Source organism: Eleutherodactylus coqui, chromosome 8 (genome assembly GCF_035609145.1).
Source record: "Eleutherodactylus coqui strain aEleCoq1 chromosome 8, aEleCoq1.hap1, whole genome shotgun sequence".
Classification (NCBI taxonomy): domain Eukaryota; kingdom Metazoa; phylum Chordata; class Amphibia; order Anura; family Eleutherodactylidae; genus Eleutherodactylus; species Eleutherodactylus coqui.
Window position 1 is genome coordinate 28101652 of NC_089844.1, and position 17269 is coordinate 28118920.

Below are 17269 nucleotides of genomic sequence, written 5' to 3' on the forward strand. Positions count from 1 at the left end.
TTTCAGCTCACTTTAAAAAAAAAAGGGAAGCCAAATACTTAAGGCGTACCACTGCCCTTTGGTGACTTGACTGCTTCTGCGCTGTGAATTCCACTAGCTCAGTCCTACGCACCTAGGTCTTACTACAGGCGTGCGCAAAATTGTTTCCTGGCTCTGCTGTGCCCGTTACATCACCGCCATCATAGCGCCAGAGGGAAACAGTAAACATAATATACGCTGCATACAGTATCTGTCTGCTGTTTCAGCTCACCATTTAAAAAAAGGGAAGCCAAATACTTAAAGGGGTTGTCCCGCGGCAGCAAGTGGGTCTATACACTTCTGTATGGCCATATTAATGCACTTTGTAATATACATTGTGCATTAATTATGAGCCATACAGAAGTTATAAAAAGTTTTATACTTACCTGCTCCGTTGCTGGCGTCCTCGTCTCCATGGTGCCGACTAATTTTCGGCCTCTGATGGCCAAATTAGCCGCGCTTGCGCAGTCCGGGTCTTCTGCTTTCTTCTATGGAGCCTCTCGTGCAGGATGCCGGCTCCGTGTAGCTCCGCCCCGTCACGTGCCGATTCCAGCCAATCAGGAGGCTGGAATCGGCAATGGACCGCACAGAAGAGCTGCGGTCCACGGAGGAAGAGGATCCCGGCGGCCATCTTCACCGGTAAGTATAGAAGTCACCGGAGCGCGGGGATTAAGGTAAGCGCTCCGGTAAGCTTTCTTTAAGTCCCTGCATCGGGGTTGTCTCGCGCCGAACGGGGGGGGTTGAAAAAAAAAAAAAACGTTTCGGCGCGGGACAACCCCTTTAAGGCGTACCACTGCCCTTTGGCGACTTGACTGCTTCTGCGCTGTGAATTCCACTAGCTCAGTCCTACGCACCTAGGTCTCACTACACGCGTGCGCAAAATTGTTTCCTGGCTCTGCTGTGCGTTCCGTAAGCGAAGTCAGCCTCCAACCACAGGCCAATAAGCGTCACATTTAATTACAGCGTTCTGTTTCTACTCTACTCGTAACACACCATGCTGAGGGGTAGGGTAGGCCTAGAGGACGTGGACGCGGGCGAGGACGCGGAGGCCCAAGTCAGGGTGTGGGCACAGGCCAAGCTCCTGATCCAGGTGTATCGCAGCCGACTGCTGCAGGATTAGGAGAGGGGCAAGTTTCAGGGGTCCCCAGATTCATCTCACAATTAATGGGTCCACGCTGTAGAACTTTATTAGAAAATGAGCAGTGTGAGCAGGGCCTGTCGTGGATGGCGGAAAGTGCATCCAGCAATTTATCGACCACACAGACTTCTACGCCGTCCACTGCTGCAACTCTGAATCCTCTGGCTGCTGCTCCTCCTTCCTCCCAGCCTCCTCACTCCATTACAATGACACATTCTGAGGAGCAGGCAGACTCCCAGGAACTGTTCTCGGGCCCCTGCCCAGAATGGGCAGCAATGGTTCCTCTCCCACTGGAGGAGTTTGTCGTGACCGATGCCCAACCTTTGAAAAGTTCCCAGGGTCCGGGGGATGAGGCTGGGGACTTCCGGCAACTGTCTCAAGAGCTTTCAGTGGGTGAGGAGGACAATGACGATGAGACACAGTTGTTTTTCACTAAGGTAGTAGTAATTGCAGTAAGTCCGAGGGAGGAGCGCACAGAGGATTCGGAGGAAGAGCAGCAGGACGATGAGGTGACTGACCCCACCTGGTTTGCTACACCTACTGAGGACAGGTCTTCAGAGGGGGAGGCAAGTGCAGCAGCAGGGCAGGTTGGAAGAGGCAGTTCGGTGGCCAGGGGTAGAGGCAGGGCCAGACCGAATAATCCACCAACTGTTTCCCAAAGCGCCCCCTCGCGCCATGCCACCCTGTAGAGGCCGAGGTGCTCAAAGGTGTGGCAGTTTTTCACTGAGAGTGCAGACGACCGACGAACTGTGGTGTGCAACCTTTGTCGCGCCAAGATCAGCCGGGGAGCCACCACCAGTAGCTTCACCACCACCAGCATGCGCAGGCATATGATGGCCAAGCACCCCACAAGGTGGGATGAAGGCCGTTCACCGCCTACGGTTTGCACCACTGCCTCTCCCCCTGTGCCCCAACCTGCAACTGAGATCCAACCCCCCTCTCAGGACACAGGCACGACCGTCTCCCGGCCTGCACCCACACCCTCACCTCTGCTGTCCTCGGCCCCATCCAGCAATGTCTCTCAGCGCAGCGTCCAGCTGTCGCTAGCGCAACTGTTTGAGCACAAGCGCAAGTACGCCGCGACGCACACGCACGCTCAAGCGTTAAATGTGCACATAGACAAATTGATCAGCCTAGAGATGCTGCCCTACAGGCTGGTGGAAACGGAGGCTTTCCAAAACATGATGACGGCGGCGGCCCCGCGCTACTCAGTTCCCAGTCGCCACTACTTTTCCCAATGTGCCGTCCCAGCCCTGCACGACCACGTCTCCCGCAACATTGTACGCGCCCTCACCAACGCGGTTTCTGGCAAGGTCCACTTAACAACGGACACGTGGACAAGCACAGGCGGGCAGGGCCACTATATCTCCCTGACGGCACATTGGGTGAACTTAGTGGTGGCTGGGACAGAGTCAGAGCCTGGGACCGCTCACGTCCTACCCACCCCCAGAATTGCGGGCCACAGCTCAGTGGTGGTATCTGCGGCGGTGTATGCTTCCTCCACTAAACCACCCTCCTCCTCCTCCTCCTCCTACGCAACCTCTGTCTCGCAATCAAGATGTGTCAGCAGCAGCACGTCGGCCGCAGTCGGTGTCGCGCGGCGTGGCAGCACAGTGGTGGGCAAGCGTCAGCAGGCCGTGCTGAAACTACTCAGCTTAGGAGAGAAGAGCCACACGGCCCACAAACTGCAGCAGGGTCTGACAGAGCAGACCGACCGCTGGCTTTCGCCGCTCAGCCTCCAACCGGGCATGGTCGTGTGTGACAACGGCCGTAACCTGGTGGCGGCTCTGCAGCTCGGCAGTCTCACGCACGTGCCATGCCTGGCCCACGTCTTTAATTTGGTGGTTCAGCGCTTTCTGAAAAGCTACCCACGCTTGTCAGACCTGCTCGGAAAGGTGCGCCGGCTCAGCGCATATTTCCGCAAGTCCAACACGGACGCTGCCACCCTGCGGACCCTGCAACATCGGTTTAATCTGCCAGTGCACCGACTGCTGTGCGTCGTGCCCACACGGTGGAACTCTATGCTCCACATGTTGGCCAGGCTCTATGAGCAGCGTAGAGCTATAGTGCAATACCAACTCCAACATGGGCGGCGTAGTGGGAGTCAGCCTCCTCAATTCTTTACAGAAGAGTGGACCTGGTTGGCAGACATCTGCCAGGTCCTTGGAAACTTTGAGGAGTCTACCCAGATGGTGAGCGGCGATGCTGCAATCATTAGCGTCACCATTCCTCTGCTATGCCTCTTGAGAAGTTTCCTGCAAAGCATAAAGGCAGACGCTTTGCGCTCGGAAACGGAGGCGGGGGAAGACAGTATGTCGCTGGATAGTCAGAGCACCCTCATGTCTATATCTCAGCGCATTGAGGAGGAGGAGGAGGAGGAGGAGGAGGGGGAGGAGCATGAGGAGGAGGCGGAAGAGACAGCTTGGCCCACTGCTGAGGGTACTCATGATGCTTGCCTGCCATCCTTTCAGCGTGTATGGCCTGAGGAGGAGGAGGAGGAGGATCCTGAAAGTGATCTTCCTAGTGAGGACCGCCATGTGTTGCATACAGGTACCCTGGCACACATGGTGGACTTCATGTTAGGATGTCTTTCTCATGACCCTCGCGTTACACGCATTCTGGCCACTATGGATTACTGGGTGTACACACTGCTCGACCCATGGTATAAGGAGAACCTTTCTCATACCCGAAGAGGAAAGGGGTTTGAGAGTGATGCTATACCACAGGACCCTGGCGGACAAACTGATGGTAAAATTCCCATCCGATAGCGCTAGTGGCAGAAGGCGCAGTTCTGAGGGCCAGGTAGCAGGGGAGACGCGGAGATCAGGCAGCATGTACAGCACAGGCAGGGGAACACTATCCAAGGCCTTAGACAGCTTTATGGCTCCCCAGCAAGACTGTGTCACCGCTCCCCAGTCAAGGCTGAGTCGGCGGGAGCACTGTAAAAGGATGGTGAGGGAGTACGTAGCCCATCACACGACCGTCCTCCGTGACGCCTCTGCCCCCTACAACTACTGGGTGTCGAAGCTGAACACGTGGCCTGAACTCGCGCCGTATGCCCTGGAGGTGCTTGCTTGTCCTGCGGCTAGCGTCTTGTCAGAGAGGGTGTTTAGTGCGACTGGGGGAATCATCACGGATAAGCGTACCCGCCTGTCAACTAACAGTAGCGACAGGCTTACACTCATAAAGATGAACAAAGCCTGGATTTCCCCCGACTTCTCTTCTCCACCAGCGGACAGCAGCGGTACCTAAACAATACGTAGACTGCACCCACGGATGGAAGCATCGTTCTCTATCACCATCAAAAACGGGGACGTTTTAGCTTCATCAATCTGTGTATTATATTCCTCCTCCTCCGCCTGCTCCTCCTCCTGAAACCTCACGTAATCACGCCGAACGGGCAATTTTTCTTAGGCCCACAAGGCTCAGTCATATGACTTTAGTAAACAATGCTTATACGTTTCAATTCACATTAAAGCGTTGAAACTTGCACCTGAACCAATTTTTATTTTAACTGGGCTGCCTACAGGCCTAGTTACAAATTAAGCCACATTAACCAAAGCGATTAATGGGTTTCACCTGCCCTCTTGGTTGGGCATGGGCAATTTTTCTGAGGTACATTAGTACTGTTGGTACACCAATTTTTTTGGGCCCTCGCCTACAGTGTAATCCTAGTAATTTTTACGGGCTTCGCCTGCACTCATGGTACAGCAAGGTGTGTGGGGTTGGCCTACACTTTTGCTACATAAACATAAATGTAACTGTGTATACTGCAACTACTGAAATGTGAAAGAGACTGCTATCTCCCTAAACTGCTGCAACGGGAATGTTACTGTGGCCTGTCTTGACTGCTACTACTACTGAAATGGAACTAATACTGTGCTCCCCCTATACTGCTGCTTCGGAATTGTTACTGAGGCCTGTCTGGACTGCTACTACTACTGAAATGGAACTAATACTGTGCTCCCCCTATAATGCTGCTAGTGATATGTTACTGGGGCCTGTCCCTAATGCTACCGCTGAAATGTTACTAATTCTGGGCTCTTCCTATACCGCTGCTAATGCTATGTCACTGGGGTGTGGAAACAGAGGTTTCCCAAAGACATGTTGGTGGCGAGGCCATTTCCCACCAACACGGTTACTGTTAAGGTGCATATAACCACGGACACATGGAGAGGACACGTAGTGCCTCAAAAACATCCCCCTCCTCCTCCAACTATGAAAACATTCTTGGCAAATACCTTTGCATTGGTCCGTCTGGTGGCAGTCCAAGAATTTCACCTTTACTGACACAACAAGAGAGCCCCCCACCATCTCCCTGCCTCGGCCCACTTAATCCTGGCCACATTCCGAAAACCAACTAAATAAAACCGCGCTACTAGGTCCGCAGTCGCCACCACATTTCCACCAACGCGGTTACTGTTTAAGGTACATGTTACCAGTCTGACTGGGGCATGCACTGTGGGCCGAAGCACACCTATATTGTATGTGACGTTAGCTCTGCTGAGCAGGGCACTGCAATGGGATACATTTATGTACCGCCGATGGGTTCCAGGGAGCCACCCATGCTGTGGGTCCACAGGGACTTCACATTAGAGAGTTGTACCTGCCAGTGTCTATGTATTAAAAACCCCGGTCAGACTGGGGCATGCAGTGTGGGCCGAAGACCACCTGCATTTAATCGGACGTTACCTCAGCTGTGATGGGCAATGCAATGGGATATATTTATGTACCGCCAGTGGCTTCCTGGGACCCACCCATGCTGTCGGTCCACACGGAGTTGTAACTGCATGTGTCCACTTCTAAAGAACCCCAGTCTGACTATGGCATGCAGTGTGGGCCGAAGCCCACCTGCATTAAACCTGACGTTACCTCAGCTGTGATGGGCAATGCAATGGGATATATTTATGTACCGCCGGTGGGTTCCAGGGAGCCACCCATGCTGTGGGTGCACACGGAATTCCCATTGCGGAGTTGTACCTGACTGTGACTATTTATAAAAAACCCCGGTCTGACTGGGGCATGCAGACACCTTGACAGAATGAATAGTGTGTGGCACATGGGTTCCCCATTGCTATGCCCACGTGTGCAGCTCCTGATGGAGGTGGCACAGGATTGGATTTCTCATTGCTTCTGTACAGCATTGTGGGCTATCGCCCCACCCCTTTTAAAGAGGGTCGCTGCCTGGCCGTGCCAACCCTCTGCAGTGTGTGCCTGCGGTTCCTCGTCATGGCAGATGCACTTATAAATAGACATGAGGGTAGTGTGGCTATGAGGCCAGCGTGTGGCATGAGTGCAGCTGAAGGCTGGGCAGGGACACTTTGGTGTGCGCTGTGGACACTGGGTCGTGCGGGGGGGTTGGGCAGCATGTTACCCAGGAGAAGTGGCAGCGGAGTGTCATGCAGGCAGTGATTGTGCTTAGTTGGAGGTAGTGTGGTGCTTAGCTAAGGTATGCCTTGCTAATGAGGGTTTTTCAGAAGTAAAAATTGTTGGGGGGGGGGCACTCTTGCCGCTATTGTGGCTTAATAGTGGGACCTGGGAACTTGAGATGCAGCCCAACATGTAGCCCCTCGCCTGCCCTATCCGTTTCTGTATCGTTCCCATTACTTTCTTGAATTGCCCAGACTTTCACAAATGAAAACCTTAGCGAGCATCGGCGATATACAAAAATGCTCGGGTCGCCCATTGACTTTAATGGGGTTCGTTACTCGAAACGAACCCTCGAGCATCGCGAAAAGTTCGTCTCGAGTAACGAGCACCCGAGCAGTTTGGTGCTCGCTCATCTCTATTGGCCTATCATCATCCCCCTGGGTATAATATGTCCCTATTCATCACATCATGGACCCACCACTAACCATTTTAGCCACTGCGGTGGCTCTATGGATTTGCATAGCCTGGGTGGTATTGTCCTATGCTGTCTCAGTGTCCTATCCCGGTGGTGCGCTGATGGATGTCATGTTTTAAAATATGGCCTAGGTGCCGCTCCAAATGTATGGTCTCTTGGTACTCCACGGGATCCCTGTGCGATGTTTGCCATGGTTCTGAGCTGCTCCCATGTCATTGGTTGGTGATGCCCCGCTTGGATGGTCACGTGATGCGACCGAGGCAGTGTGACAAGTGCGCGTGTGAGGACTCATGAATCATCGCAAGATCTTGGTGGTGGAGAGTCCAGAGTAGCTTGACGCTGATTGGAGCAGAAGGGATGAGCCCTCATGTAAAGGGTAGGTGGGGACACAGATATTTAAGCCCCTATGGGCAGTCTACCTACCATTGCTGATCTATCTATCACAGCCCAAAGGGCTGCTCAGCATCCTAAATGATGAAGTAGCTGTCAGTGTAGTGAACGTGACACTGTAACCAGCCAGTCCTAAAAATCTATAGAGTGTCTAAGAGAACAAAAGCTACTGAGTAATATTATAGATCTATTCCTAAAGGATTAGCTCAGCATATAGACTAATCCATTGGCATACACCACAGCTATCTGTAAATATATGGGATCACTGGTATCTGTGTCCAAGAGCTTATGCTGAAAGGACTCATTTATCAGTTGCATTCTTGTTAGCTAGTGGTTATAACGAATGATTGTCTCTAAACAGAGATTGTCTGTGAAACTATGACTGTTTGAAGAAAGGCATTGAGCACAACCTGAAACAACTATTTATAGCTCAATATAGGATCGATGTGTCGATTCAGATCACAGATATAAGCATATGACAACACCTATATCTGTGTCTGTTCACTTTTGCTAAGTGGACTTATCTGTGAGCTTAACTCTTTTTTTTTTTTGTGTCCGTATTTGCAAAAAATGAATGTCTGTGAAGCTATTGCTCCCTGATGGGAATAATGATTATAGTCAGAAACAACTATAAAATTAACCATTAATGAGAACTAGTAAGCAGGGTTAGGATACAATTATAAAGCTGAAACAAATGAATTTTTTCTATAGTCGTAGATCCTATAGAGTTAGAAATATTTGTGATGCATCTGAAAAATGCATGGAGACAATAAAGTTCTAAAAATTAGTTTACACATATAAACATATCACTTTGGATTATGAATACTAACAAGACAAGACATACTTAGTGGTTGGAATATGTGTGCATGATTGTTTGAGCTACCTAGGATAGCAACAAAACTATATATCAGGAAATGGTAATTGATGCACAATCTTTTGGTTGAATGAGAATACCTCCCCAAGTATGAGAGATTTGGTTAGAAACAGAGCTATCTAGTATGATGGTATAGATACATACCCATTCAAAGATGAGCTAGGGGGGACCAAGTGTCTTACTATCAGCTAGAATATCATCATTTAACCATTTTGTTCATATCAATTAGTGACGGTTTCCAGTCACACAAAAAATTGAAAAAATATACATGGGTACGCTTTTCAATGTAGAAATAATAAAGATCATATTTTAATTTATAGGCCCTTCTGGTGAATCTGATACTTAAAATCAACACATAATTATAATAATTTTTGATATTTATAATTAAAAATTAGAGATGAGCGAACGTACTCGTTTCGAGTACTTACGCACCCGAGTACCGCCATTTTCGAGTACTTCAGTACTCGGGTGAAAAGATTCGGGGGGCGCCGGGGGGCGGGGAGAGGCGTGGCGGTGCGGGGGGGAGCAGCGGGGAACAGGGGGGAGCCCTCTCTCTCTCCCTCTCCCCCCCACTCCCCACTGCTACCCCCCGTGCCGCCACGGCGCCCCCCGAATTTTTTCGCCCGAGTACGGAAGTACTCGGAATTCGCGGTATTCGGGCGAAAAAGGGGCGTGGCCGAGCACGTTCGCTCATCTCTATTAAAAATTGTTTAATACCCCAGATATTCCAGAAATGGCATTAGAACAGTGCCACCTGCTGTATTTTTTTCTGTGTCCAGCTCAGTAAGTGTTCCAAGGTAGTCACACATGCTCAGTCTTGTAAATGGTCATATACTAACTTTCAGTCTTGCTTCTTGCTGTGCTCCACTGGATATGTGGAGGGATCCCTGGTGAGCGGCTACTTCTGAAGCTACAGTGTCTTCTCTTATTGTTAGAGCAGATGTTGAGCAAGTGATAAGAGTGTGAGAGAGAATGACTGTAGTAGTGATTGCCTAGTAACCCAATTGGAACATTTACTGAAAAAGGCACAACATAGAAAAAAGCAGGTGGCGCTATTCTAACATTAGTCCTGGAATATCTGGTGATAAAAACTTATCTTTTTAAGTTTAAATATGTATAAAGTTTATCATTATGGGCCGGATTTAACTAATAAACATTTTTTATGATACTAAAAGGCCATTATTTAATTTTTTAGGAAAAAGAAAATCCTCAGTGACTGCTTGATATCCTCCATGCACTAAATGAGCTCCTCACTGTGAGGACCTCACTGAACACTTCCCCCACTTAATTTAATAATTTGCAATCTTAATGAATGTCTCAGTTTTCAAATGGCTAGTTTGTTGCATTAATGCAGCTGCTATCCTACAATATGATGTCTATTCCTGGCAAGTATTCCCCATTGTGGATTCCTGATGGATATATGTTATTGATGATCATGTGTAAACAGAAAATTTAGAGCATAAAAATATACCACAATGTTTTTAAATGTATCCAAAATATGATCGTATGTACCTACTATTTACAGCTGCCAGCATAATCAGCACTGTGTTTGTTGAATTACTAAATGCACACTGCACTTCTCCATAGAGAAATGGGCAGCCTCTTGAGATGGCGGTCGATGTTGGATGTGGGACTGGACGATACACTATACCTCTAGCTCCTCACTTCAAGAAGGTCCTGGGAATAGACTTCAGTAAAGCTCAAATAAATTTGGCTAATCAATATAATTTATTGGACAACGTGTCGTACATGTGAGTATTACACTGGATTTACCAATCCTGCTGATGCTACTAAGGATTAGATGGCATTAGTTCCTCTGGCAATCATCTCTGTTCTGTCTACAGGGTGGCGCCAGCTGAGAAGTTACCAATAGAGAATGATTCTGTGGACCTGTTGAATGCCGGTCTTGCTGCTCATTTTTTCAGAGTAGATGAATTTGCTAGTGAAGCAGTTCGAGTACTAAAGAAAAAAGGATGCTTGGCAGTACATGGTCTTTACCCGGCCTGTGACATTGAATACAAGGATTTGTCACATGACCTGACTGTAGTAATGTCAGAGGTAATGATGATAAAGTCTAATAAGAAATTTGAAAATGAATTTCAAAGTCATCTCTAAATGGGGTTGTGTTCTACTGTCGCTTTGGGATTCTGTCATAATAGAGGCTCATTATTAAATTAGAGTTTTGGCCAACTGAAAATACTGAATAAATGCATTTATTTATTTTTTTTGTGATTGCAGGTGTGGAAGATTTTGTACCAGCATGCTGACAAATCCAAAGACCACTTACTATGTCAGTACGAAAGTATATATGAAGTTATTCCACTAAAAGACAAGCAATTGTAAGTTTTTTTTCTTATTTTATGTCTGCTTCTCTATTATGGGCATAGATTCTGCGCTTGTCTTTAAAAATGCCATCTAGAAATACATTGCAATGGGGAAAAAGGGAGATGAAAATCTAAAAACCTTTTGCAATACAATAAATAATTTCCGGCTGCATGTCAATAGGATTTTCAAAATGCCATCCACACATATTGTACTCTAAAAATAACAGATTTTCAGAGCTGAAGCTACACCAAACATGCCCCTCACTCCCACCACATTTAAGCTTACCCTTATGGGGGCCAATTAAATAAAAATAGTCTTAGAATGGTGTAACTAAGTCCCATTCACATTGCTGATCGTCCACCCCTGCCATTCCAGTGCTTCCTGAGTAACCTGCTGCTCTTTACTTACTGGTTCCCCTTGACATGAACATGTAACTCCTTCACACAAGCACTAGCTGCAGTGGTGACCCTCCACAGCCATTGATTGGCTGCAACAGTCAGATGTCTGTGTTGTAGATGAAATTTTTATTTTTTTTTCTAGATTTTAATTGCCTGAATAGAGCATTTTAAAACACACTGAAGTAGTGGTGATATAATGCAGAGAGGCACAACACTGGTGCTGCTGAAAGAACACAGCAAGAACTGCATGTCAGAGATGTGGGTTGCTGTGGCTTTGCCATGATTGCTGTCTTCTCCTTTTTGTTAGGATTTCATGTTAACTGCAATATCTGATTTTGTGATCTTTGTCTGATAAATTATATTCTAAGCACATATTCTTCTCATGCAGGATCACAGATATACCAGTCAAATTTCAGATGTCCTTTCCTGAAATTATAGAATTTATCCAGGCCGTTTATATGTTTCAGATATTTTTAGAGAAAGATGTGAAAAAAGCAGAACAATTTCTTAAACAGATCGAAAAGAGGTATAGCATAAATACGTGCTGCCATGACTATATTTTTGCTTATTACATTTCACAGATTCAATATTAATGTACCTGCATATCCCATTTAAGGTTGAGTTCACCTATTGCACCTTAATGACCAACTAATTTTTTAGTTTGTTTCATTGTTGCATTCCTAGAGCCAGAAACGCTATCTTTTCTCCTTAGGGAGAGCAACTATACTGTAAACTAAGTGAGGAGACTCAAATGGCCATGCACACTCCTCTGGGTAATATGCAAATAAGGGAGATGGAATAAATCCTCCACAGTGCCACCTATTGAAAGGCAGCATTCCTTCAAGCCAAAGTCAGACTTTTTATACAAGCCTTGTTACAATGACTGGGAATTAAAAGCAAAGCCAGACTCCATGTACAGACAGCTGTTTCTGGGTTTTTGCCCTTCATCAGTGTACAGTTGGAGTCTGGCTTTGCTAGTGAGAGGCCTGGGATGGGGGGTCAGAAATGCTATCTTTTCTCCTTAGGGAGAGCAACTATACTGTAAACTAAGTTAGGAGACTCAAATGGCCATGCAAGCTCCTCTCCTACTGTACACTGATAAAGGGCAAAAACCCTGAAACAGCTGTGTGTACATGGAGTCTGGCTTTGCTTTTAATTTCCAGTCATTGTAACAAGGCTTGTATAAAATGTCTGACTTTGGCTTGAAGGAATGCTGCCTTTCAATAAGTGGCACTGTGGAGGATTTATTCCATCTCCCTTATATTCCTAGAGCCATAACGTTTTAATTTTTTAATTGACTAAACCATATGAGGGCTTGTTTGTAGGATAAACTGTATTTTTTAAATAGATAGCTGCATCCCCTCAACATGCAGGCTGCTAAACTGCTCCCTCATTTGGCAGTTTAGCAGCCTGCATGTTGAGGGAGTGCAGCTATCTGCCCTCTTGTAGCAGTAAGTATGTGGCTGTTCTCTGTGATTGTTTGATTTTATATTTTCCTTTCTGTGATACAAGTATTTTTTAATATCATTTTGGGTTATACATAGAGATGAGCGAACGTGCTCGGCCACGCCCCTTTTTTGCCCGAATACCGCGATTTTCGAGTACTTCCGTACTCGGGCGAAAAATTTCGGAGGGCACCGTGGGTGAGTGGGGGGTTGCAGCGGGGAGTGGGGTGGAGAGGGACAGAGAGAGGGCTCCCCCCTGTTCCCCGCTGCTACCCCCCACTCACCCACGGCGCCCCCCGGCGACCCCGAGTACTTTTCGCTCGAGTACTGAAGTACTCGAAAATGGCGGTACTCGATCGAGTAATTACTCGAAACGAGTACGTTCACTAATCTCTAGTTATACATACTATACTACTATGTTACAATATATTATAAGGGCATAGTCAGACGAGCCTGTTTTATGTGCGTTGAAAATGAACGCTTCTAAAAGAACCAATTGGTTATTATAGAAGCGTTCATATGTAAGAATTTAGCAGTGCAAAACGGCGCGCACCTTAAAAAGATAGAACATGCATTATCTGTGGTGCGCACTGGCAGGAGTTTCCATTGACTCCTATAGGAGCAGAAGATAATGGAAACTCCTGCGCTGCCTATAGCTTCTCCGCTACTTACAGCAGGTCATTTAAAAGGTGCTGGCCGTAAGCAACTTTTAAATGTCCCGCTGTTAACTCCTGTTAGTACCCACGGGCATATGGGAACTCCCCGTGGGTTCTGTTAATCCCGGCGGGGACTGACAGGATTTTTCAATGGGACAGTCATTTTTTTTCTAAATAAAATAATCCCAATTTTGATAACCTCTGGGTATTGTAGTTCAACCATTCCGTTAATTTCTTTAGCTGCCTGCCTTTGTACCCGATCAAGGTCTGATATGTCCTTAAGTACAGGTGAAGAAAAATGAACACTATTTAATGTGTAGTTTAACCAATGTTATGTAGAGTGGAAGAACAACGTTCTCGTCATGTGCCCCATAAGCTCTTTTGATGCATCCTATGATCCTATTTGTTTTGGCAGCAGCTACCTGTCACAGTTCGCTCCCATTAAGTTTACAGTTAACTAAACTCCCCATGTCCTTTTTTCATGTCAGTGTTCGCCAGTGGTTTACCATTTAGTATGTAATGGTGGCATGCATTGGTCATAGCACTCAGCCAATCACAGTCAGCGCTCTGCCATTCATTGAATTCAATGAATGGCAGAGCACTGCGTGTATTTGGTTGAGCGCTGTGACCAATCACAGTCAATGAATGGCTGAGTGCTGCCTGTGATTGGCTGAGTGCTCAGCCAATCAGATGCAGCCCTTTCAGCAGGTGGGGATTTTAAATCCCAGCCTGCTGAAAAACTTCAGAGCACTGCAGGGAGAACAAGCGGTGGCTAGATGCTACGTTTTTGTTTTTTATATTTTGCTATTTTTATCTGCTAAAACCCTTTTCTCGTGGCTGTACACCAAGAGCTAGAGCATTTTCATTTTCCCCATCAACAGAGCTCTTGTTTTTTTGTCAGATGAACTGTAGTCTTTATTTAACTAATTTTTGGGAACATTTTGATTGCCTTTTTTTTCATTTTTTTCCCTGAAGGCAGGGATAAAAAATCTGTAACTCTGGCATCTTTTTTATTTGTAATGGCGTTTACTTATGTTTTATTATGCAGGTCAGTACGATTATGTCAATACCAAATTACAGGTGGCGACAAGCAAAGCAATACCAAAACTAACCTCTGTGTTCAACTCACAATAAGATCATACAAACATTAAAAATAAACATAAATGTTGCAGGATAAGCAGACTAAATTCCAAAATGTAAAAAAATAAATGGGTCACATATAAAATAATCCCAGTAACATCATGTGTTGCGTAAGTCTGCCCAAGACTGCTAATGAAACTAGGGTGAGCAATATGCCAGTTTATGGGAGAATAATGGTAGCTAAACACAGATCTGAACAGAACACAGGGCAGCCAATTTGAATGGAACACCCTGAACCTCCCTAATAGGGCCCACCACAAAGTGGAACACTTGCCCCAAAAAGGGTAACCCCACAGCTTGCATGTGGCAAGATCTGAAATCAAAGAGGAAGCAGAGAACTTGACCAGGAACTATGGAAGGACAAAACACAGATCACTGAATGCTGACAACTTACACTGTCAACAGACAGATATGCTGAGAGTACAAAACAGACAGTTAATGAGACTCCTGATGGGGTTAGAAAACTAAAAGTATTACTGGTACTCTAAGCAAGAAGGAGTCCGTTTATGTATTATAAGAAAGGTGCAGACTGGTTGACTGGGCTGTCAATCAACCCAGCCAATCCATTCGCTAAACAATTCTAATAAGGTTATTGATCAGCTGGTTGGATCTGGAGCTGATATATTGTCTTCACCTTGGACCCGATCCAGACAAATGAAAGAAACAAGCAGTGCCAGAACAAGGCTGTGATGGCATCCAAATGGAACCATAGATGGTTGCATAGCTGCTATTATTAAAATGAAGACAAAAGCTGCAAGTTTTGGTCTACATTTTAGCAAGTTTCTATTTAATTTTGGCCAGAAACAATTACACAGTCAACTATGCTCTTCTACCCGGAATCAGAATGTAAATTTAGTAAAATGGAGAGCAAAGCTTGTAACTTTGGTTTTGCTTAAATAATAACAGCCTAAAGAGCCATCCAGGATTATGTCTGGATGCCATTTTCCAGCATTCATCTTTGCTTTTAATGATTCTTACGATTTTTGTGAATGTTCTAAACATACACATTTTCATGTTTTCCAATATTCTGGCGTATGCATTTTTTCATTTTGGCTTAATAACACAAGGTATATTAGTAACCTATAACCATCCTAGAACACCACAATGATGTATACAGTATTAACCCATTAATCAACCTAGATTACCAGAGGTACAAGGCTAACTGTTAAATCATTTTAGACCATCAGGGATATTAAAGGAATACTGTATTTCAGTTACTAACTACTAAACCAACATATATAAATTCTCCTTCTCTTTTGGTGTAAAATTGGAAAAAGGAGAATATTGCCATTTTTCATGGAAAAATATCCAGAAAAAAACATCTATTTTACATTACAATGTGCCACAAAAACATATAGAGAAAGAGGCTTTCTTACTGGAAGACCCTTATTGTTAACTAAGCACATAAGTCTTTTATAAAGCTTTATTTTTGACGTTGCTAAATTTACCTTCTTACAGATTTCAAGACATACTTGGAGAGAACGCTGATTCTGTCCGGTTGAACGTGAATGTGAAACACTACTGCGTTCTAGCTCGCAAAGATTAAGTGGAACCGGACTTTTCAAATATCTTTTTCTTATGTGATAGCCAGTGTGATAACTCTCAAAAATACCTTTTGTTTAATTTACCCAAAATGATGTCTTTGTGCTGAAAATCACCCAAAACTGTTGTCTCTCTTTCTTCTAGTTTGCTGTCCATTGCTTACTCTTATTTGATTGACAGAAAATGTGAAATAGGATGGGGGAGAGAGATAAGTTATTAATTATCACTTTTTATTGTAATTTAACTACAGAAATCATAACCCCACGGCTCTGTTTTGCTCTACACAGCACTACTCGGAGCACTAGGCTATCTCCTAATGATGTTAAAAGACAGAATAAACACTGACTAGGTAATCTCAATGTCAGTGTTAGGATACAGTTTGAAGACTCAACACATTTCTATACTTCATACATGCAGTATTTCATCAGGAGTTTTAGTCGTTTTTTGCCTGAGTAGGTCGAAATCTACATAGCAATGTTGTTCAGTTGTTAGCTGAAGGATAATAATGAAACCGTGGGCTTCATGGCAACAAATAAACCACAGCTAGCTACATTCTATTGCCTGCCGAAGGTGTGTGAAGGCCTGGAAAACATCAAAGGCCGTCGCATTGTGTCAAGTTAATCTAATAACAGGCATCAGTATCTATTTTCACTAGTTTTTATGACCTTTCGTTGAGACATTATTATTATATGTCAAGGAGACATTCAATGTAATTCAAAGAATAGATGGGTTACTAGTAGAGATGAGCGAACGTACTCGGTTCGGGTGTTTTTGGACTCGAGCACCGCTTTTTCCGAGTAACTGATTACTCGGACGAAAAGATTCGGGGAGCGCCGGGGGTGCGTGGGGGGTTGCAGGGAGGAGTGGGGGCTACCCCCCGCTCCACCACGCTGCCCCCCGGCGCCCCCCAAATCTTTTCGTCCGAGTAGTTAGTTACTCGGAAAAAGCTGTGCTCGAGTTCAAAAACATCCGAACCGAGTACGTTCGCTCATCTCTGGTTACTGGTCATGGAGAATACATACCTGGCCAGTTTAGACTTGGAGGTGCTATATAGTTCCATACTACATTTGGGCGGCTATGGAGCTGTAAACTGTAAGCCCCGAGGGGATTGCAGTATAGATTGCACAATTAGTTCTTCATGAAGATCCTTCATTTTATTCTGTAATGCAGCATTTTCCTTTTTAACGGAAAGCTCTTACACTAGGTCAGGGGTACCGTGATGGTGAGCCCCTGCGCACCAACATATGCTAATCTATACCTGGACTAGTGAGAGGAGCGTTGTGTTTTCAGTTAGGCTAATGAAACATTGACAAGCCACATTTCATCATGGATCAGATATATTTATGATATATTGATCTTGTGGACAGATACTTCACAAATTTTTTGAACTGTCTCAATGACAGTGAACTGGGACTTTGTTTCACCTCTGAGATCCAACAGGACTCACTAACATTTTTGGACTTAAAAATTACAAAAGAAGCAGTACTGTGTTTTGAAA

The 17269-nt window shown here is 45.6% G+C and overlaps 1 protein-coding gene across 9 annotated transcripts in view; it reads left to right on the forward strand.

Annotated features, from left to right (window-relative positions):
• LOC136577449 (putative methyltransferase DDB_G0268948) overlaps positions 1 to 16480 on the forward strand; it is a 172419-nt gene extending 155939 nt beyond the window's left edge. For 8 of the 9 annotated variants that reach the window (XM_066577351.1, XM_066577343.1, XM_066577350.1 and 5 more), the window contains 5 exons: positions 9853 to 10016; positions 10110 to 10323; positions 10504 to 10604; positions 11377 to 11514; positions 15688 to 16477. In XM_066577351.1, coding sequence (XP_066433448.1) covers positions 9853 to 10016; positions 10110 to 10323; positions 10504 to 10604; positions 11377 to 11514; positions 15688 to 15775 — 705 coding nt within the window. In that variant the 3' untranslated portion in view covers positions 15776 to 16477. Of the gene's footprint in view, positions 1 to 9852; positions 10017 to 10109; positions 10324 to 10503; positions 10605 to 11376; positions 11515 to 15687 lie in introns of all 9 variants that reach the window. The other variant, XM_066577352.1, reaches the window with a different exon arrangement.
• The last annotated feature ends 789 nt before the right edge of the window (positions 16481 to 17269 follow it).